Source organism: Aphis gossypii, chromosome 2 (genome assembly GCF_020184175.1).
Source record: "Aphis gossypii isolate Hap1 chromosome 2, ASM2018417v2, whole genome shotgun sequence".
Lineage (NCBI taxonomy): Eukaryota > Metazoa > Arthropoda > Insecta > Hemiptera > Aphididae > Aphis > Aphis gossypii.
In genome coordinates, this window is record NC_065531.1 from 83649629 (window position 1) to 83673526 (window position 23898).

Sequence of the window (23898 nt, forward strand, 5' to 3'; positions counted from 1 at the left end):
ACATAAAATGCCTCATGATTTATTTTAGGAATTGCATTGAAATGACAAGATAAAATATCTTTTTTTCTTTCCTATTTGGATAAATTGTTAATGTTTTTAACTCCAAGATACTAAAACCAAGATGTTGAAAATATTTTTCTACTTGGCTTTCTTTTTTAAGACTATAACACAGTACATTAATAATTCTAATCAGATATAAATTATTAAACAAGCTTGTTTAATCACTTTTTAAAGAATCATAAGATATAATATAAATAATGTTGGTAATTCTAAATATTAAATATAAATAATATATAAATAGAACTTAAACAATTAAACATTTTAATAATAAAAATAAGGAATATTGAAAAACTTAGTAATTATTTCTTCTACTTCCTGAAAATCCTCCATCTCCTCTTGAATATCCTCTTCCGCCTCCTCTGCCACCTCTAAATGGCCTGTCACCTCCTTCTGCTCTCTCCCGATCTTTTTTGGCTTCAAACCTTGTTGCCATATCTTGTAACTCTTGAGGTACATCTTGTCCAGATTTTTCCATAACTTCGACCAACTCTTTAGCTTTGCTCCAGTCTCTTCTAGTCATTAAGGTAATAGCCAAACCAGTTTTGCCAGCTCGTCCTGTTCGCCCTACTCTATGCACATACTCTTCAATATCCTTGGTAAAATCATAATTTATTACCACTGTAATATCATTAATATCAATACCACGAGAAGCTACATCTGTAGCTATTAAAATATTAACTTCACCATTCCGTAAGCAATCCAAAGCCATTTCACGATCACTTTGTTCACGACCACCATGAATAGATTCAACTATGAATCCTTTCATACACAAATCTGATGAAAGCTGATCCACAGTTACTTTTCGATTAACAAATATTATTATCTTATCGTCTTTGCTACATTTTCTCAGAAAATCGTCTAACCAAGTTTCTTTTTCTTCTTCTTCCATTATAAGAATATCTTGTTTTACAGTATTTACTGTTGTCAAGTCTAATGATCCAACCATGACTTGAATAGGGTTGGTTGTATAGCTTTTAGCAAGACGTTTAACTCCGGGTGGCCAGGTTGCACTTGTCATTACGGTTTGTCTATCTGGTCTTACCCTTAATAATGAAACACGTATTTGAGGTTCAAAACCCAAATCCAACATTCGATCAGCTTCATCAAGTATCAAAAAGGTCACATCTGATAAGTCAATAGCACCACTACCAACAAAATCATTAAGTCGACCAGGAGTAGCTATGACAATTTCCACTCCATTTCGTAGACATTCTTTTTGCTTTCCAGAACTTGCTCCCCCATAAATACTCATAGCTTTAATGCCTTTGTAACTATACTTTTTAACCTAAATAAGACAAGACAATAATAAATTTTAAAATCAAACTTACACAGACATATAAAATTTATACATACTTCGCTTTCAATTTGTAACACTAATTCCCTAGTTGGAGCCAAAACTAGTATAGATGGTCCTTTTCGTTCACTACGAGGAGTTGGTTGAAAATCGATATGAATAAAAGCAGGAAGCAAAAAAGCCAACGTCTTACCTGTCCCAGTTTGTGCAATAGCTATCAAATCGTGACCGCTCATGATGACAGGCCATGCCTGACACTGCACAGGGGACGGGATTTCAAAGTTTTGTTTTTGTATTTCATTCATTATTTCTGGATAATCAGCAAATGCGTGTGAAAATTTCAATACTGGTTTAGGAATTGGCTTTAAATTATTTTCATCAATATATTTTATCATTATGTTGTTTTTAGTCAATCTGAAATCTTCAACTTCTTGATCAGTCATCATCGTCACTTCAGGATGTTCTTTGTAGAAATCCTTAATAATTGGTGGCAAAGCTGCTAATCTTTTTTTAAGGTTTTCTGCTTCTTCTTTCATCAACTCATCCCAATTAAAAGTAGATTGAACTGGTTCACTCAGTTTCATGTCCGATTCTTCTTTCAACTTTAGTACTATTTTTTCAGGGTCGTTCGCGTCGATAATATCGTTGATAAGCCTTTGAGCATGTTCTTTGGCATTTTGATTTCCAGAAATCTTCACAACTTTCAACCCGTAGGTATCGCTGTCCAAGACCGTGATAAACGCTCCACTTTCCTTCTTCAAGCCTTTAATTACAACGCCACCTTTGCCGATAATCTTGCCAGCAAACTTGGAATCTATATCCATAAGCAAATCGTTTGGATTAGCGGTTAACGGTTTCCTGTATTGTTGTTGGGGTTGATATAGTGTATCAGAAGGTGAATCCCAGTTTTCCTCTTGATCCATTTTGAAAAAGATTTACAGGAAAAAGCACGTGGTGAAATATATTTAGTTCAACTATAAACATAAACTTAAACGTAACGAATGCAATCAATAATCAACAGACTAACAACGGTTATGAAATGTACGATAAAATATAAAAATAAAACAATTAACAAAAGGAACGACTATTTAATTCACTTGATACTTCGAGCATGATAGCGTTGGCGGCTGCGTAATGCGTTGCTTTTATATTTTATAACGCATTTATTGTATAGAGAATAGAGATAGAAATACCGGCGAGCCGGCATGGTGATTGCAGTTTGGGTGCACATGTGTCGTGGACAGTGCTAACAACCCATTTGTGAATATCAGGAACCTTTGATTATGGCGCAATTCAAGTTATTCAATTTCAAATTTCTGAAAACAGTAAAAACCACTATAGAGTTCAAGTTTAGTATTGACGTATCGTCAGTTACTGATACTCATTGGATTCTTTAGAGTAAACCGTGCTGGTTAATACAAAATTTTACTTACTCGGCTATTTAATATATTTATTTATTACAAATCACATAAAATACTATTACTTATTAGTCTATAAACTTAAAAAAAAAAAATTCTTAATTCGTTCGCAATCACACTTTTCATAAATTATTCATATACTTTTCATCATCATGTAGCTTGATTTTGAATTTTGTGTGCAAGATATTTAGATATCGAATAAGTTAATGTATATTATATATATTATGTTATTAGATATCATTGAACAAGTGTATAAATTTAAACGCTTTCTTACAGTCATGGAAATATTTTGCCTCGCATTTTTACAAATAATACATTTTAAATTTTTCCTTAAAAAAAAATTATACATTAGTAGCAATAATAATTAATATTCACAGTTATGTATCGATGCTTATTTTCTTTTTCTTCTTCAATAATGTGATTATTCAAAATCTGATTCATGGAATTTTTAAGAATATTTAGACTATATTTTCAAATTCATAAGATGTATTACTTAAGGATTATCTTGTACATATAAACTTTCTAATTCAAATGATAACCACACCTCTTTTAAACAGTAAATTATTGAGCAGATAATTTTTATGATAATTTTGATGAACTCTAGTTAAATTTTGAGTAGTTTTTAAATTATTTAACTATATACTAAGAATAATACATCCATGATAATAGGTTTATAGTTATTAAACTGTTGATTGGTTAATTTATTGACTCATAGGTTCTAAACTCCTATGACTCATTTTGGAAACATTTTCAACCCACAATAATATCAATGAAACGGAATTATAAAAAACTTCATCTAAAAAAATCTATTACATAAAAATATAACACGATCCATAGTATGGGAACCTCTGTATAAACTTATTACTAATAATATTATATAATATATAAAACTATAAAAACCTACATTTAGGCTAAAAACCAGTGTTGTTTAAGTCTAAAAAAAATAAAAAAAAATAAAAAAATAAAATATATTAATAGTTTTACAATTTATTCATTATTTTTTGGTATACAATTTGGACATTTAGTTAAGATAAAAATTTAAAAAAAATAAAATAATATTCATATTATTTAAAAATTGATGTATTTTTGTAACAATAATAATTTTTAAACCTATAGGTAACATATAACATTTATCTACAATAACAATTTGATACATTTAATTTTGTCAAATAATAGTTGATTAGTCAATAAACAAATATAATAAATATAATATAATCATAATGATATCATTTTTAATATATTAATACAGCGTGCCCAGAATAAAAATATTAAATACATTCAAAAGTTCACTAATATTGTTGTCTTAGTATCTAATTATTCTTATTAAATGAATAGTAATATGTTATATAATATAAATCATAACAAATATACAGAGTAAATAATTAATTTTATAAAATATAGTCAAGAATATAATAAAAAAACTTAAATTTATTTCAACTTGCACCATTGAAATTGTGAAACTGAGATCACAAGTTTTTATTTGAACTCTTGTTGGACCAAATTATAAAAATAAGAATTTTTATTTTCTAATAAAACATTTGGAGACTCAAATTCTACTACTTTCCCATTGTCCATCACTAATATTCTACAAAAAAAATATAATAAGTAAAAATTATAGAATAGTTTTTAATTAATTAATTAAAATTTAATTTTATAAATAATAGACATACCGATCACTATCCATCACAGTTCGAATTCTATGAGCAATAGTAATAACAGTACTGTGCTTGAATGCAGTTCTTATTGTCTCTTGTATTTTGCGATCAGTCATTTCATCTACATTTGCAGTAGCTTCATCTACACATACTACTTTGGAATTCTTAAGTATTGCTCTGACTAAGCACAACAATTGTTTTTCACCAACAGATAAGCTGGTATTTTCTCCTATATAACATCCTAAACCACCTATACGTTTAACAGTTGCTGCTAAATGACAGCGTTGCAATGCAGACCATATATTTGAATCCATATACTCTTTAAATGGATCAATGTTTTCACGTATAGTACCATCAAACAAAAACGGATCTTGAGGTATTATACATAAACGATTTCTAAAAAATAAGCAGAGCGCATTGTATTACTTCATATTTTAAGATATTATAATATTAAGTTTAAATTAATCTAAATATTAGTATTAAATATTTAAGTAGGTATACCTTATTTGCCGTGAAGAAATTTTAGAAAGATTTACGGCATCTATAAAAATAGCACCACTGCTGATATCACACATTTTATACAAAGCTGCTAATAATGAACTTTTTCCAGCTCCTGTTCGACCAATTACACCAATTTTTTCCGAAGAAGTAGTTTCAAACGAAACTCCATTTAAAGACATAGGACCATCATGTCTAAAAATTAAAATATATATAATATTTTATGGTATTTTAAATTTTAATAGTTTACCTATATTTTAGAAAAACATTAGAAAATTGTATAATTCCATTTGTTGGCCATGCAAATGGAGGCGAAACAGAGTCTTCAACATCAGTCTCGTTCTCTATATTCTCAACATAACCTAGAACACGTTCTAAACTAATCATATCACATTCTGTTTCTGCAATGGCATTCACTAATCCTCCAAGCATATTTGTCAATGTTAATGCATAGGTCAATGACAAACCAAGATATCCTATTAATATAAATTTCAAGTTATAATATGATAATAATAATATCAAACGAATAATAATTTTGCATAAGCTATAATTATTAGTACTTAAAATTTTATTTTATTTTTTAACATATTATTTAATTGTTATATTGTTGATTTAGATAAATAGTCCCATTTAAACAAGCCATAAAATATATATGTTATGAGTACAAACCTGCATTGGTGAGATTCCATTGGTGAATAAATACGGAAATGAAACTAATAAAAAATAACATAGTTAGTCCAATGATTTTTAATCTGAAATTAAACCATAAAGATGCTAATTGTGAAGAGAATTCCGCTTTAAGATGGTTTTCAAGTCTGTCTTCGTTTTCACGTTCAAATCTAAACATTTAAATTATCAAATAAAAATTAAGCAAGTGATTTAAATTTTACAGTAGTAGACTATTTTATTATGATCAATATTAACCTGGATACAGCTCTAAAAGCGCGTATTGTTGATAACCCCTGTAATGATTCATGTACATGGTTATAAAGCGGTGATAGTGCTACAGCTGATATACGTCTGAGTTCACGAGATGAATTTCTGTATCGTATTTGCAATTTATAATATACAGGAGTTAGTATCACAGCAATAATTAAAGCCCAAGGTATACCATATATAATGGAACATAGAGTACCAATTACGTGAAAAAATTGGGCTAGAAAAATATTTAAAATAAATGGTAATGAATCATCAATAGTATTTGTATCTGATGAAAATCTATTTAATATTCTGCCAAGAGGATTTATATCAAAAAACGTAGCTTTTACCTAAATAAAAATAAAAAAATGTATTATTAATATATATAAAATAAAAATATATAGATTCAATAGTAAAAATACACACGCTCATAATAGATGTTAATAAACAGTCGTGAATTTTTTTACAAGCTTTAATTCCACCATACGCAAATATAAAGGCTCTAAAAAATGTAGCGACAGAGTTTATCATACCAATTAATGTATAAGTATATAAATATTTATTGTTTTCATCTTTTAAATCATTAAAATCTTCAATATCATTATCTGAAACAAAGTAAAAGAAAAAAATTTTCATTTGTTTGATTCAATCATTAAGACGCTCACTGAAATATGTTATCATGGAATTTCTAAAAAATTACTTAATAAATAAAGAATTAAATTTCTTATATAATAATTTTTATGTTAAAATATAAGCTCTTTATAAACAATCAAAAATTAAGAAAATAATTTTAAACATTAAATTGTACATTTTTACTGACCATCATGTTTATTTTTGATTTCATTTACCCAATGAGATAACCATAAATCTGATATATTCCGTGTACCCTAGAAAATATAAAATAAAGGATTTAGAGATAATATAAATTATAAGATGTAACACCTATTATGCAATAACTCTGTTGAATAAAGTATATTTAAAGTAAAATAAAAATGTAATAGGTATTGTATAATTCAAATTATGACATGCATACAATTTGTACGTACCTGCATAATAACTATAGCAACAAATAACAAATATACAATTAAATTTCCAACTGATTTCCAATATTGTTTATAAATAGACAAATTAATCACTCCTTCTTCTTGGTCTTCTCTGTCATTCAAATCATTTATAACATCTGATTCTTTAACTGGTGTCCAATCATCCATAGTTAAGTAAGAGTTACTATTTGCTTCATCAAACTTGACATCCATAGCTTTCACATCATAATCATTTAGTACTTCAAAAGGCCGACCTTGATTTACAATTGTACCGTTATTCATTATTAATACCCAATCAGCTGAGAGTAAAAATTGACTATTATGGGTACAAATAATACGTGTTTTATCTTTAAGTAAGCCATTAATACAATGTGTATATAGATGTTGAGCCACATTAATATCTACTGAAGCAAAAATGTCATCCATTAAATACATAAATTTATTCTGAAAAAAAAAATTTGTACAATATATTATAATAACTTTAGAAGTAATAATTAATTTAAAAAATGATTTAAAATATATTTAAAACTGTTAGTGTAAGGAGGAAATTCATTCAAATGAAAAAATCTATCTTTAACAATATTTACAAAAATAAAGAACTATAAGAATTGGTATACTCAAATATTATTATATTATAAAAATACACTTCAAAGTATAATATATTGAAATTAAATGAATAACTAACAAATTCATCAATTATTATAAACGAAACTAAACATTTGTATAAGCACAGGTTCCTAACCTATGTTTCACAAGCCATACTTACAAAATTTAAAAATATTTTAAATATTTCATTTTTCTTTGAAGCATAACACAAACACTGACAATCGTGTATTATACATAGTTTATTTATAAATTTATATTATACAGTGAAATTTATATTATTATTTAAACCGAAAATCTAATCTTGTTTATACTTTATGATTCGATTATATCAGCAGATTTCCATTTTTTTTTTTAATAGTAATTTGCGTTAAGTTGTTAATTATTTTACTTAAAAAAATAAATTAATTATAAACATTATTTAAGCCTGTTATATAGAATTTCATTGTTTTCCATTTATTCATAATCTAAATTCTAAAAAAAATTGATTTTTATTTAAAAAAAAAATAAGGTATGAAATAGAAGTGGTCTGTAGTACCAAAAACGTTGGGAACCACTGTATAAAGCTAGGCCAAAATATATTAAAATTGCCCTCCTCGGTATCAAAAAATATTAGTTATTTCTTTTTAATATTTTTCTTAAAGCAATTTTTCGCCTTAACCTAGGCTTTTCCTAAAATATTTTCTATGTGTTACATCTACAATCAGTAACATTAGACAAATTTAAAGCATTACGGACAGCCTCGTAATCATATGGAGGACAGGGTATTTTAAGTTTAAAAGCAGCAAATGATAAAAATTTTTGTTGAACCCTTTCTATTATTAAAACATCTATACACAATTGAGGGTCCAAAATAACTGATACATATTTTAAAATGGGGCAGACTAAAAACTAGGTAAAAATAAAAATATTTAATTGAACAGCATTCATCACTTTTCATTTTATGGTTTCCTAACAATAATAATGCATTTAATTAATTTATAAGGACAACCTTTAAAGATTATTAAAAGCTTATTTTAATTTATAGTGTATACTAATAATAAGTATTAAAATTACCTGATACACAGCACGAGCAAGAGCTAAACGAGCTTTTTGACCACCACTCAGAGTTACTCCAGCTTCACCAATAAGAGTTAAATCTCCTCTAGGAAATTCTTGTAAATCCTTAACTAAGCCACAACTTTTGATAACTGTTCTAAAAATAAAATAAAATATTTTTATTATTGAATAATACACAAACAGTAAAATAATATTAGAATTTATGTTATGAAATTAATATTGCTTTATTCATTATCTGTGATAGAAAATGAAGTATCAGTAGATTAATTCATTTTAAATCGATTCTTTATCTAATATAAGACTAATAACAGACTAACACTCACTCCTTATAATAAACTCAAGAGTTTCACTATTATTCTAACAATCCCTTAGCTAGTATTTTCTGAAGTTTTAGATCACAACTAATCTTCAGAAAAAGAAACAAATAATCATTTCTGTCTTAAACATGTATACCATAGCAAAATTAAATAACAGATTTTTACTTATTTATAGTTAATATTACAGTCAACTTGCATAATATAAAGTTAATAGATAAGAAATGCGAGTTTTTTTTTCATCGTTTTAAATTCTCAAATAAATAAATAAATTGCTTGGGTACAATTTATTTTCTAATTGTATAAATTATAAATCTAAAAATATAAATTCAATAATGTATAAATTGTTTCCAATATTATAACTGTGTTATGTGTGTGTAAAATATAAACATCACATCATCACATATAGCTATAGGGTTCTTTTAATCCGTGTAAATAAAATTAAACTTGAAATTGTGTACCACATACTATCAGTAACCAATTTGTTTTGTTTTTTTATTAATTTAACTAATTTTAAAGAACAATTCGCAAAAATATTAAATCAGTCAAGGTTCTTCTTATAAAAAGTTAAGTTACTTGTATTTTTCTAAACTGAAATTCTGACCAAATAATATATTATCTTTTATTGTTCCTTTTTGAATCCATGGTGACTGTGCAACAAATGCAAATCCTAAAACAAAGTATAAACATATATTCCAGTATATAAAAGAAATCAAAAACATAATACAATATAACCTTTTGTCTTTACCATCTCTCATATTTGAAGATGCAATCATTCCTTCTTCTTTGTTAATTTCAGCTAAAATGCCAGCTAACAGAGTAGATTTTCCACTACCTACTGGTCCAACAATACCAACAAAAGATCCTTTGGCAACAGAAAAATTTATGTTTTTAAGTTGGAATGATCTAAGACCCCAATTAAATGAACACTTTGTCAATGACACAGCATTATCAAATGTTTTTCCATACTGGACTGGCATTAAACTATAATAAGACTGTGATTGTAAATCATCTACCTGAAAAATATATATATAAAAAGTATTAATACAATTAATAATGTTAAATGTAAAAATATTGTTAATTAATTACTTCAATTAAACGTTGAATTCTTTTAACAGACACCCAAGCTTCAGTGACACCATTCAATATCCAAGGAAAAGCATTTAATGGTGTTATTAACATATGAAGTAGAGCCATACTGGTAAATACCTTAAGACATTTTAAAATAGCATTTTTGATATACAATAATCTTGAATGTATAAAAATAAATACTTACTTTTGACGCTGTTAATTGACCTCCTAGATATATATAAGTTGAAAAAGTCAACATTGATATTGTTACTGGGGTTGTAGCCCAAAAATACACACATAAAGCGTCCAAATATTTCCTTTTTTTCAAGTTCATGACTTCAAGTTTTCGGTAATCTAAAAATAATAATTTTTTTACTACAACATAATGTCATAATAAGATAATAAAATACAGCATGACATACCGCTAACTTTATCAATAAAATATTGTTCCCAAACATGAAATTTAATTACTCGAATACCTTTTATAATTTCAGACATTAATTTAACACGTTTATCTTTTTCTTTCATCAATTTTTCAGTTAATTTACCTATAATAAATAATTAAATAACCATCAGCTTTTGTTTATAATAATATGCATTATACTTAAATACACATACCTATATTTGAAGTAATAACCTTGTTTACAGGAATCAGTAGAATGGACACAAATACTCCTGACAAGAAAGCTATTCCCAATTGTTGATAAAGTAAATATAAAACAATAACCAACTAAAACATGAAAATAAAATAAGCAAGTCAAGTTTAAGTTTATTAATATTTCATAATTTTACTTGAAAAGGTACACTCCACATTGAATGGAAACTATTGCAAGCATTAACTAAATTATGAGTATCAGTACTTATAAAATTAACTATTTCTCCAATACTAAAAAACCAAAAATAAAAGTAGGTAATATTTATACATACATTAAATAAATAATAATAAAAAGTTGACATAATTTCAATTACCTAAAGTTATTTAGCATTACAGTATTTAATTCCAATGTCTTTTTATAAATCATTGTCACTAAGGCGCCTCTGATTTTTATTCCTATCATGTGTATTTGATATTCAAAATGTGCACTAAATAATGTACCTAAAACATAAAAAATAAGAAATAATAGATAAAATCCTAGAGAGAGATTCAGTTCACTAACATTTTTATTAGTAAATATCAGCTTGTAGGAGAAAGTTAAAAGAAATATATTAAGTTTTTATAAATACATAGTATGTTGCACGGCACTTGTTTAAGGAGGCTTAGTATTACAGTTATCAAACACTTTTCAAAATGAATAACACATTTTTTACTATAAAAATTATTGAAAATTGGATTCAGATATAAATTAAATAATCTAATGTTTGTTCTTACTTAAAAGTGACATTAAAACAAGCCCTGTCATGTATAAATATCCATGACTTATTGGCTCTTCATGATGTGATACAAATGTAATCAGTTTGCTTAAAAAAATAGGAGCTGCAAATCCAAAAATGTCTGCAAATAATTTAAGTAATCCAATCCCATAAAATTGTTTTCCATAACATTTGTGTAGAGCTTGCAACAATGATATTTTCGGTACTCTAGATTGATGATCAGCAGGCAAATGAATAGGTGATGCAGCTGTCACAGAAGGCTGATGTCTAAATACTTCTTCCATTTTAGCTGATACATATACTGGGGTCAGCCATTCAGGTAAATCAAACAAATCATTTGTATGATGTAACCTTTTTTTGTCTCCTTTGGTTATTAAACTGCCAACCCAACCAAATGTGAGCCAAGACATAAAACCATAATGTTCATTATCACATGCCATGCCCAAATAATATGGATCGAATTCATCATTAAAACGACTATATGATGATGTCATTAAAGAACGTCTCTCAAGTGATTGCTATAAGTATAAACATTAATAATATATACATATATAATTTTTTTTCAAATGAAATTGTTTACTTTTATACATATAACTAGATATTTTCATAAAAATAGATTATCAGTATATAATTTAGATTACCAAACTGTAAGTTAAAAATTAATATTATTCTTTGAATTTTTTAAATAATTAAATTTAAAAAATAAGATCCATCAATATATTATTTTTATTTGTTTTAATATATTTAAATATTCATCAGGAATTATTAAAATATAAGCATATAATATAGTGATATATTAATAAAATTAAAGTGATCACAAAGGATTTACCTGGGCAAGAAAACGAAGTCGGTCTACATGTCTGATTCTTACAACGTCTTCCTTGAAAAACATGGTAATTAAATAAAATGCCTGAAGCATCCAATTAAATAATGTGAACCATAATCTAACTTGTAAAATAGTTACATAAGTGCTTTCAATAAATACTATGAAAGTGCTGCGTAAGGATATTATTGACGATAAAAAACATAAAATCCAAGCGAGTATTACAACTTTTGAACCTCTTAAACTCGTTCCTAAATGATGACGGATACATACAATGTATAATGTATGTATCAACCATGTAAAACATTGGATTACAAGGACTAAACTTTCGATTGGATAAAGTTGGCTTTCAGTGAATTCGTATACTTCCCAAATTAGTTGAAATGCTGGTAAGATTGACAGCATACTAGCAATAATAATACGGCAACGAAGAACATTAGTTTCACGTCTGGTGCGTATTATCCAATCAGATAGATGACAACAGTAATATGTTGATGTCAACATAAATATTAACAGAATAGGCAGGCGAATTACTGCCATTTCTGCGCAAATACTCAACACATACCCTGAGCGAAATAATGGAACAAAATCATTGGGACCACAGAGTTCGGTCCAGTTCCAAGTAACTTTCATACTTAAACTAAAAAAAAATTAAAAATGTTTTAATTTCTTATACTTGATACACACATAGTAGATATTATAGATGAATTATTTAATCAAAACTTAAAACATACTCCATAATTTAATACAGCCAATATTATTCAGACATCAATCGTATAATACTTGTTTAATAGTTAACATATTAACAGGCAACCTTTTACGTACAATACTATATACGTTCATTCTTTTTTTAGAGAGCAAACTTCATGTAACTCAAAATAATTATTCACTATTAACTATTTACACAGCATTGAGAACAATGCAAACTGCGAAAGTCGAAGTAGAAACACGAAACCATAATAGACGCAAGATGCAACAGTTTTAAATATAAATTGATTGAAAATTATAAATTAAAATCCGCAACATTAACATTTACCTGGTACACTATCAAAAATAATGATAAGGATTAGATTTTCGAAAAACCATAGACCTTGTACTATATAGTTGTTTAGGCACTGAGATAGATAAGATATATCTTATCTATCTCAGTGATTATCTATAACCGTGGTTATGGACCTTATATTAATTTTATATTTATTTTAATTTAATTTTATATTAGTTATAATTTTATGAAGGTCTGTATGGGTTTATTGTGGCTATTATGAAATATCCTAAATTCATAACGATCAGGTACATTCTAAACCGTGATCAGGTAACCGTAAGTCCAACACCAACACTCATATTTTATAGACCTAAATAGTAAATATGTATTTTATTATTTAAGACAGGTAAGTGGTGTGTAATCGTAATGACTATATAGTTTACAACCTTATCCGCTTATGGGCTATGGCCATAGACTTTATACTAATCTCAGGCTATGGCTCATACCACGAACTAGTACAAATTATAGTTACCAGTGTCGTAAATGGTAATAGAATGTATAAATAAATAATAAATGTATATAGAAATTATTTTCAGGGGTGGTTGAACTACTTGAACTCCCTCTTTACGCCAATGATAGTTACTATAATTATAACGACTTAATGTTTACAACTTTCAAGTCAGCCATGTGCTTTTTATTGTATTTATATTTGGTCGTTGCCATGACAAAATGAATTTACTTTTTTTGGTCGTTTTAATCATAATTTATTGAGTATAAGGTCTATAGACTATGATTATAATTATATTATTACAGAGGTGGCCAACATGAACGTGTTCGCGAGCCACATGGACAAATACAATTATGCCAAAAGCCAAAATGTTTATAAATACATTTTACATAATTTGATAAATTTAATAAATGCTTATTTACCAAAAAAAATTATGACAATACTCAATAGTAAGTAGTAAGTAAATTTAGATTTTATAAATAAGACGCGAGCCACATCTGACTATGACGACTGATGAGAGGTCGAGAGCTACATGCCCACATATAATTTATAACCATGGTTATACTGCATATTAAAGACATAAGGTCCTATAGCTTGCATATTTATACTGCATAAAAATATTATAGAAATAATAAATACATTATATGTATTATCTACTGATTAATTATTAATGTGATGTAGGGGACGTTTTGTTTATTTTTGTGTTTGTATACAGCATAACTTCGTTGAAATAATGCTTCAATTTCAAAGTTCGGGGGTGGTTTCCGATGGCAAAGTGAATATCCTTGGTGCATTATAGAAGTCAAAAGTAAAATTTTCCAACAGTCTTAAAAAAAAAATCGATTTTTTTACATGGTTGTAACTCAAAAACGAATCAATGTAAATACTTGAAATTTATATCTGTGTTTATATCTAAGGTTATAAAATTCAACACTAAGTGTTTCATAAGTTTTCCTCCAAGTAGCTATAGAGAAAACTCTAAGCATTATTATAGGAAAAATTTTAAGTGCGTTTGAATTTTTAATTTTTACGTAAATGCGTAACGATAACAATTTATCCTTAAACGATTTTAAATATTTGTTATTATTATTCAAAAAGTATAAGTCGTAGATACTTGACAATTTCACCAGTTATTTAGATTGGCAATTTTTGTAACATAGTTTAATTTTCATAATATATCGCTTATTTTAAGTCTACTTATAGGCATTTGAAATATTCGTTTTTGTTTAGTTTTTTTCTATAAATATCGATAAATACCTATACTCCGGCCCATGCACGAGAGATCAGGACCGCTATTCGACCAAAACTCGTCCGATTTCTCCTATTCATCCGCTTATCAATAGCAGCACATAGTGGGGAAAATAGTGCCCCTCGCCGTCTTCTGCATGCACACGACGGTACTGATCTCTCGTGAACCAGAGTATACTTAAAAATTTGATACAAAGTTCCTCATAAGTTAATCTATTCTAGTGATTCATAAATTATGAGAATATAGACACAATTTTTTTTATTAGCGTTTGAAGTTCAAATATTAACAAAAATTCGTTAAAATTATGAATAATTGCAAATTATTTTGTAGTTATAATTCATAAAAATGTTTGTATAGATATGTAGTTAAGAGTTGAAAATGTATTACAAGATTTTCCATAAGTTTGGCGTAGGTACAATAATTATAAAAGAACTTACATTTTGGTGTATTCGGGCCATTAAAAACATAAACCACCTTTTTCACCACCAAGTGGTTAATATATATCCTAAGACCTAGGCTGATATAATTTGTAAAATCATCTCCCTTCAGAATCGTCTTTCGTTAGCAATATGATACCTACCATTGAATTCAAATTTAATACATCCATTATAGTGACTTAACATTTTTTTTTTTTTTATCAACAGAAGTCAAATTGTTGATCTCGTCCCTTTAAAAAACTAACTTGATTTTTACTATCTCCTAGAAAACATTTTAGAGTTATGCCTATAATAGTTACCAATATTAAACATTATATTATATTGTCCTTTTAGAAATTTAAAAATACATTGGAACAATTTTTTTTCATAAGCGTTTAAATTAAATTTTAACATCATTTATCAAATCACAAAAATTAGTAAAATATTTATATAATCTCTGTACTATAATTAATTATAAGGTGTTAGATGTATGCTTTTAGATTGTGATCTTATTCTTGCTGTCTGCGTCAAAAATTGGGGGTGAATTGCCTACATGATAATATACTGCTCGCATAATCATAAGAGTCTCATGGGCAACGCCAGCAGAATGACTATAATATTATTACTTGATTAATTCACTGACTGATAAACATAGAGTCTGAACAATGATAGATCGATGCTTGAAATTTACACGGTACATTCGTAAAATGGTATCATAGGTTTAGTGTTGCAATAAGAAAATATTTTACGAAATTCGCATTTTAAAGTAGTGCTTGAACAAGTTTTTTGAGAATCAAAATGGTCGATGAAAATGTCTTAGTGAATCATATTATAGAATTGGAATTTTTAACGGGCAACGAAGTGCACGGGGTCAGTTAGTAATATTATAAAATTAAAACATTTTATCTAACAAAAAATTAAAATAATCGCCATGTCAAATTATATGTATGTCTAAATTAATCGCAGTCTTTGATTATAGGATTATAGATACCTATATAATTGGCTAATTGTACAGTAATATATAAAACTCAGTAGCGAATTTTCAAATTTTTCTAAGGGGAGGAAGGGATTCTAAAAAATGATATGTATTCAAATGTATTATTTTTATTTTTATAAAAACAAGTATACAATACAAGATGTATATGTATATATATATCAGCTTCTAAGGGCCCCATCAGAAGACCTACTGGACCCCTTCGTCGTAAATCTACCACTGTATACACTTGATCACTCAAAATAGGATATTTAATGTAAAAATAAAATTATGTATTTACAATAGTCAATAAGTACATATCATTTAATAATCATGGTAAGATTTAAATCACAGCCTTATCAATTAAAAAATATTTTACAAGGATACATTATAAACCAATAAAAAAAAAAATCATGATTAACTTAAAAACAGAATAACACAAAAACAAAAAATTGTATAAAAATGTAAAAAAAAAAAATTAACAATACTATATTTACATTTTAAAATAAAACTATTTTTACCTTAGACGTTTACTAATTTAAAATTTAAAGTAGGTAATTATACATTATATCATATTTTCATACATAGGATTGTAAGACATAAGTGTACACCTACTTATTAAAGCTTTATTTTAATATAAAATTATTAATACTTATAGGTTTTCGATAAATTTAAAATGACTTTTGAACTAAAAATATTGTAAATGTATGCTAATTATATCTATATGGATATATGTATATAATCTTATAGGTAAACCTACTTAGGTAATAAGATAGCTCAAAGAGTTTGAGCCATTGCTGTTTGTTTTAACATTTATCACAGTACAATATTAGTAATAATTTAATTGTACAACTTATAATATAATAATTTTAAAATCATTATATAAGGTATTTTTTTGATGCCTTCCCTGTGTAATGTATAAAAGGTTGATCTTGGGATTTTCATTTAAGTAGTTTTTATTTTATATTATGGAAATCAGTAAATAATTACTAATACATCATAATTCTGTTATTGATTACCATATTGTAGAATTCAAACGCTGTTCTCGATTCCTGCTGCAACCAAGTATTCCCATTTCTGATTTGAATTAAGACTATCACAAACATTAATACTTATCATTTCATGTATTCCAAGAGTGTCCAAACACAGGTTGACAACTTTAAGTCTTAATTGTTTAGTGTTTTCGTCGTATTTCCACTAAAACAATGATGTACAAAATTGTGTTAGTATGTGATGTAGGTATTATAGGAGTTAAATGTTATGTAAAGTAACATGAATACTTGATTCAACATAAATCCCAAAATAGTTAAATTTGGGTATTGGTTGTTTGATAGGGCGCAGTGTGTCTCAAATAATTTAGAATTTTTAGAGTGTAATACAAGGAGGCGATTGAAATGATTGAATACACCCGAAAAATCGTTTTTCTTTAAGTTTAGTTTATTATTTTAATATTATTTTTATTTTTATACTTTTATATTTATATTTTTTTATATTATTGATTAATTTTTCAATACCACGATCTTGAAAAAATTGAATCTAGATATTTGTTCACTTTGGTATTTTTTAATTTTTTTTGCTATATTTAATGAATATAATTTTTTTTCGTTAATCAATCTTACTTTTTAGATACATGATTAGAAGTTTTAATTAAAAATGTTGTCTTTATTTAAATAGTTTTTAATATTTTTAAGAAAGGATATACTCGCATGTCCAAATGAGATGTATGAAAACACTAAATCAGTTTTGAATGGAAACTAACAAAGTATTTGGCATTTGTTGATCACTACTACTGCTCATTTCTACAATTCTACCCAAATGTGAATAGAGAAGTTCAACTGTATAATATTATTTATTTCGTATTATCAGCGATTATATTACGGACGCACTTGGGCTATTAAAAAGATATGTATGATTTAGATAACCGGACGCATTCGGGCGACGCCCTTTGTAAGTACGTGGAGTATTATTTTAAATTATGTAAAATATTGCTCCAGTAATTTAATAGTTTAACTGTTTTAATGTAATTTAAAAAATAAAATGTATTAATTATGCATTTTTTCTATCTGATTTCGGTTTTAAATATTGCACTAAATATTAATACATAGGTAATTAATTTAAAAAAAGTTATATTATTTAATAACCTTAATTAGTATTTTTATCTTCATTTTTTAATTTCGGGTTTCTAAAAATAACGGTTTTTAAAAATATTTTGATTTCTAGTATTATTACCTATAGAAAATCGGACATAGTCATTTTTTTGGATATACTACTTAAATGGTATCGGATATCGGGTTAATGCGGGTGCACACCCTAGTATATATACTTTGTACTTTGTATAATAATTAATAACCAAGTACTTACTACGTTTTTCTAGTAATTAAAAAAAAAAAGGTTAAAATAGATTCCTATTTTAAATAACGGATTATAATAATATATTAATATAATCTGTTAATTATCTATTATAGGATTATTTTCTATGACGTAGACGTGTTTAATAACAATTTTTTCTATATTTTAATTTTGTGTACATATTTTAAAATAAGCAATACCTATTTTAAATAAATAAATTGGAACTTAGTAAGTACAATATATTTTACACTACCGCGAAATACAACTCGACACCGCGCATCTCAGATTATATTTTCATCTTAGAATATTTAATTTGGTAATAATTAAATGAATTCCAATATAAATTAACCCTTCTGCAGAACCCAATAACCCACGACATGAGTTCCACTGAAAGTGAAAATTAATAATTTGAATACTAACTTCATCGGTCGAAGAGTCACAGGGTTTCATAACTAATAAACTCATAGCTGAATAATCTGTCGGAGATAAACACATAGTGTCATGCTTAATCGATCCACCAATTGTAAATGTCCATTCCTGTAAAAATTTATAATTGTTATTATTATTTGATTTATTATATACTTATATTATAATAACATAGTTATTTACAAAAGTAATTTTTTAAATTGTAATTACATACCTGATTGCCACCGTAATCGTGACATGGAAAGATACCTGCAGTTTTTCCTATTTGATTTTCTAATGTATCTAAGCACATATAGCCCTGTCTAATGCTGCCCACGAATACGTCTACGTTCGCTGGCAATTTAAGTTCCGGATAAACGTTATCTAAATACCATTTAAACGGTTTACATCCTAGTTTTTTTTTCAACGCCAATCGATCTGCTATGCTGCAATAACAACAACAATATGCATTAAAATTGTCATCATCTTTTCTTCTTTCTAGAACACATAATAGCAAATAGCATACTTTCCAAATGGGACCGTTCTAGATAATGGTACGGCATTGTAGTAGTATCTTTTATACCGATCCATCCATACTTCAGCTGCTCGACGAGTGTTGTGGGCGAAAACATTGCCACTACCGCCCGGAAATGAATAAGGATGTCTCTTTCGAAACACATGTCCCACTCGCGAACAAGGGATGATTTCTAAACTACCACCACATTGCCACACCCTAAACGATATTTCTATAAATGAATAAAAAAAATTGTAATAAATATTTCAATATCAACAAAACGTGCAATGAAAACTATCAAAATTTGTTTTCATTATTATTTGTGTTATATTTTATTTTATTTAGAGGCTTAGAGCTGTAGTTTATTATTCGGGTTTTAATACATATATATTATAAATATACCTACTTAGTATCAGTAGTAAAATAATGTCACTTTTTACCTAAATTTTCACCACCCCAAATGTTCATTTCCTTGTCATATGTTCCAAGTTTTACGAAATAATCTTTGTTCATCACAAATAATCCACCGGCGATCATTGGAGTTCTGTGAAATTAAATAGAACATTAATAATTGTACTATGTACCTAATATATACAATATACATATGACTCTTTGTTAATATATTAAATATTTATTTTAAATTTTTATATTAAATTAAATTAAATCAGTGTTAAATATTCCATGTGCACAAACACCAATTATTATTTATAAAATATTTAAACTTTTCATTTGTATTATTTTTGATTAGGTGTAAATTAAATATGTACGAAATATACAACTATAATGTGTACATTATTGTCGGATTCACGAATATGACTTAAGTTAAAGGATGTCGAATGTGTGTCATATTTACAACCATAATAATAGTTAATAGTTAATAGTTACACTATTGTAGTGGCGTAGCCTGGAATTACCCAAGGGGGAGGGGGGGGGGTTAATGACCTTTTTTTTTGATCACCTCTAAAATATATTGTCCAGGAATATATATATTATGGTCGAATTGTATTTATTTTAGTCGAATTGCACTTGAGCTCTAAAAAGTATATCGACAATAATATCATGCATTTGATGGGGTTGAATGTTATTTAGAAAACACTAATTTCCTTTCAAAATTACAGGCTTAAAACTGACAATGATTTTAATCATTGGCGTTGTTAAAAATGATAGTTTTATACATACATCATGTTGCAATATAATATTATAAAAATATTTTTTAAATTTTTAAATTTTTTTTTTAAATCATCAAATATAATTATTGTCATTTTTACATTTTTTTTCATTTCGATCATTTTTTTGTAGTTATAAACTAATAACAAACATCAATTAAAAATTTTAGTTTAGTAATTCGCTTTGAGCATAAAAGTTAATATATTTTTCAATATCGTTTATTTTTTCTGGTACCGTGTAGTTGAAGATCTTGTATCAGTATTCTGCATAAAAATATAAGTATCTATTTTTAATTATGTTAAAACATCATTTTACAGTTTATTTTTAGATATTTGTAATCAGTTGCAAATTTTGCATTTTACAATACCACAATTTCGATTAATGGAATCTACATTCTACATCTTATTATTCTACATAAAGGAAACATATCATAGATTGCGTTCTAACCACGCCAATGATTAAAATCTTTGTTATAGTCCCAACTTCTAAGCTTGCAGTAAGCGGGAAAGGAAATGAGTGTTTTCTAAACGTTTAACCCCTTCAATGCATGATAATTTTGTGAAAATACTTTTTTTGAGCCCAAGTGCAGTTCGACCATTGCCTGTCTTTTTACCCGAGTGCAGTTCGACCATATTACCATTTTTCAACTCAAGTGCAATTGGACCATTTCCTTTTAGGTAATAAGTGCAATTCGACTATTCCAGTTGTAAATGCGCTAAAATGTACCGAGTGTTGTACGCTAATTGAATAATACATTTTATACATAAGTAGGTATAACAATTATTAACAAAACTATAAATTTATATTATACATTATAATAACAATTTTTTTAAGGCCAAGGGGGAGGGGGTTTGAACCCTCAAAACCCCCTGGCTACGCCACTGCACTATTATTTTAATACCTGAATCAGTATAAATGGTAAATAGTAAAGGAATAATTTTTTTTCGTTGTAAAGTGTTTTATAGGACCATTATTATTATTATATAAGTTATTTAGGTACCTGATTGGTAAAGTTGGATCTTTTTGTCGTTGTGCTCTGACTTCTTTTGATAAATACTCCCATTTAAACACTAAATTCCAATCAAATCCACCTCTAAGTTCTGATGAAGCTCCTATGTATTGGAAGTTATCCATATTAATAACATCGATTATTGGGCATACCACCCTAGTCGGGTCCTATGAAAATATAATAATTTAAGTCTTATTCCTGACATTGCATAATATCATATTTTGGTAAAACACGCTTTAGATAATAATAACAATAAAATTATATACTTCCGCTACACGATCTAAAAGTGGTTCTAGCCAATTCACGTTACATTCTACATGACTGTCCAAAAATGTAAGCACGGGTGCGGTGGCAATTTCTGAACCACGAACTCTAGATCTCATTAACCCTGTAGTAAACACAGTAAACATTGTTTTGTTTTAAAATATATTAATACAAAATAATAAGAATTCTTTTATTATTTCAATACAGTTCTGTAAGTAAATATAAACTTCATAGAAATATAAGTCATGCTTTATAGAAAATTTCATCAACAATTTACAATTACCACGTCTAGTATCTTAGTATCTACAACACTTGAATAGAGTATTTATTAGCTTAATTTATAAATGAAACAGTTAGGTTAGAAAATATTAAACATTTAGGTTTTAAGAACTTTGAAACTTATTAATTGAATTATCAGAGAATAAGAACATACTTTAGGTATACATTTTAATTTTGATTAATGAATTAAACTCAATTATTATAATTCAAACTATGTTTTATTTATACCTTCTCTTTGTTCATTTCTAATGAGTTTCACTTTTTGTATTTTTGATAGTTCTTGTCCATCAGTACCTTTAAGTAAAAATAAAAATATATTAGTATAAACAACTAATTAATATGAAACCGATTTTGGCTACAATTATAACTATTTTATAATATAAAAAGAGATTAAATTTAATGTTTATCATAAAATATTTACTGTCGTCGCTGAAATCGTCCACAAGAATTATTTCCTTAATTAAATGTTCCGGACTTCTATTTAAAACACTAAAATTTAAAACAATAAGAAAATAATTGTTCAGTATATTATAATGAACTGAAGTGTACAACTCGTGGTTTGAAAAAAACACGTAAAATAATACCTGACAACTGTTCTCAAGAGAGTAGACCTTGCTTCGTTATGAAACGTGATGATGACACTTGTCTGAGGTAAATCAGTGCGATATTTCTTAGCTAAACATCTTGATGGGGAAAAAATCAATTAATAATAGTGAATGAGTGAATGTAATGTAAGCTTGAATTTAACATAAACAGGGAATTATTATATTCTGGGAAATTTATTCAACTCAATTTACATAAACCTTTACATTGTAAATAGCAATATTAAAGGTATAGGTCTTAGGTATATAACATAACAAAAAAACAACAAGCAATCTCACTTAGAGTTTCTTGTGTCGGGTACTGGCCGATTGCTACGCAGACTATCACTCGCCAGTTGATTGAATTTGTTACGCGAATACGCATCGTCGCCGTTCCTGAGACCACCGGCGGCCACGTACGCAACCTCGTCCAGGTAACTGCTTAATGTTGAAAAAGGCGTAAAGAGTTCTGCCTGACCATCGGTCAGAGAACTTGGCGAGCTATCTACGTGCCTGTTGATCGATGGATCGTCGACAGACGTTAAAGCGTATCGGTCGCTTTTCAGCCGTAACGCTCTATTCTCTTCTGGCTGCTTGTAACCGAGAACAAAACAATTAAAGAAACTTCTATGTTAAAAAGAAAAATACAAATTATCAATAAACATTATAAACATATTAGGTATACATATTATACTATACCTATAAACAATATCACAGTAACTACTAGCTCGTATGCGCAAAACATGTTTTAATTATATATATTTAATATTATTATTGAAATACCATAAATTCAAAACGCAATTAATAATAGGTACATATAAAAACTGAAGTGTTTTTTATTTTTTTTAACTATTATTATTATTATTCAGCTTGCAAACTATATATGAATTTAAATATTTAGACCTAATACCTTTCGAGTGGAGCTTATACAAAGAAGTTCTTTTTTAACACTTTTAGATTAAATAAAGCTCATGGATTATATTATGATACTAGTTCTAACTTATCTAAATTACACAAAAAACCACTAATCATTTAATGAATGAATAGACCTGATGGTCTTTAAACAGAATTTAGT

The 23898-nt window shown here is 27.3% G+C and overlaps 3 protein-coding genes across 4 annotated transcripts in view; all 3 read right to left on the reverse strand.

The window, feature by feature from the left end:
• Positions 1–196: 196 nt before the first annotated feature.
• On the reverse strand, positions 197–2516 carry LOC114119795 (probable ATP-dependent RNA helicase DDX43). Its single transcript, XM_027981494.2, has 2 exons — positions 1414–2516; positions 197–1345 (listed from the first exon to the last, which is right to left on the reverse strand). Exons 1-2 carry the CDS (start codon positions 2275–2277, stop codon positions 353–355), a joined length of 1857 nt encoding a protein of 618 aa, XP_027837295.1. The 5' UTR covers positions 2278–2516; the 3' UTR covers positions 197–352.
• Positions 2517–3563: 1047 nt separating this feature from the next.
• LOC114119775 (ATP-binding cassette sub-family C member 10) lies at positions 3564–13137 on the reverse strand. Of its 2 annotated transcripts, XM_027981466.2 has the most exons (21): positions 12862–13137; positions 12134–12767; positions 11303–11822; positions 10903–11029; positions 10726–10819; positions 10552–10663; positions 10356–10481; positions 10139–10287; positions 9952–10071; positions 9611–9878; positions 9439–9532; positions 8546–8684; positions 6890–7330; positions 6664–6730; positions 6270–6448; positions 5850–6193; positions 5595–5764; positions 5176–5401; positions 4929–5120; positions 4443–4823; positions 3564–4357 (listed from the first exon to the last, which is right to left on the reverse strand). In XM_027981466.2, the coding sequence occupies exons 1-21, from the start codon at positions 12864–12866 to the stop codon at positions 4249–4251; spliced, it is 4497 nt and encodes a 1498-aa protein (XP_027837267.2). In that variant the 5' UTR covers positions 12867–13137; the 3' UTR covers positions 3564–4248. The 2 variants fall into 2 exon arrangements, with proteins under 2 accessions (XP_027837267.2, XP_050055770.1); XM_050199813.1 differs by lacking the exons at positions 11303–11822; positions 12134–12767; positions 12862–13137 and adding an exon at positions 11091–11273.
• Positions 13138–16370: 3233 nt separating this feature from the next.
• The window catches only part of LOC114119807 (polypeptide N-acetylgalactosaminyltransferase 2-like), a 31133-nt gene continuing 23605 nt past the window's right edge, over positions 16371–23898 (reverse strand). Inside the window, exons 3-13 of the mRNA XM_050199372.1 lie at positions 23124–23413; positions 22827–22925; positions 22664–22731; positions 22471–22536; positions 21966–22087; positions 21691–21866; positions 19964–20067; positions 19536–19755; positions 19245–19455; positions 19025–19141; positions 16371–17452 (exon numbers count right to left, since the gene is read on the reverse strand). Coding sequence (XP_050055329.1) covers positions 17288–17452; positions 19025–19141; positions 19245–19455; positions 19536–19755; positions 19964–20067; positions 21691–21866; positions 21966–22087; positions 22471–22536; positions 22664–22731; positions 22827–22925; positions 23124–23413 — 1638 coding nt within the window. The 3' untranslated portion in view covers positions 16371–17287. The remainder of the gene's footprint in view (positions 17453–19024; positions 19142–19244; positions 19456–19535; positions 19756–19963; positions 20068–21690; positions 21867–21965; positions 22088–22470; positions 22537–22663; positions 22732–22826; positions 22926–23123; positions 23414–23898) is intronic.

Excerpts from the sequence above, each read along its gene's own strand:
- LOC114119795 (XM_027981494.2), bottom strand. The coding sequence starts at position 2,277 with ATGGATCAAGAGGAAAACTGGGATTCACCTTCTGATACACTATATCAA. Across the intron at positions 1,346-1,413 it reads TGTTACAAATTGAAAGCGAA|GTTAAAAAGTATAGTTACAA; the intron begins GTATGTATAAAT and ends TGTCTTATTTAG.
- LOC114119775 (XM_027981466.2), bottom strand. Across the intron at positions 6,449-6,663 it reads AATCAAAAATAAACATGATG|ATAATGATATTGAAGATTTT; the intron begins GTCAGTAAAAAT and ends ACTTTGTTTCAG. Across the intron at positions 5,402-5,594 it reads ATGGAATCTCACCAATGCAG|GATATCTTGGTTTGTCATTG; the intron begins GTTTGTACTCAT and ends TTATATTAATAG.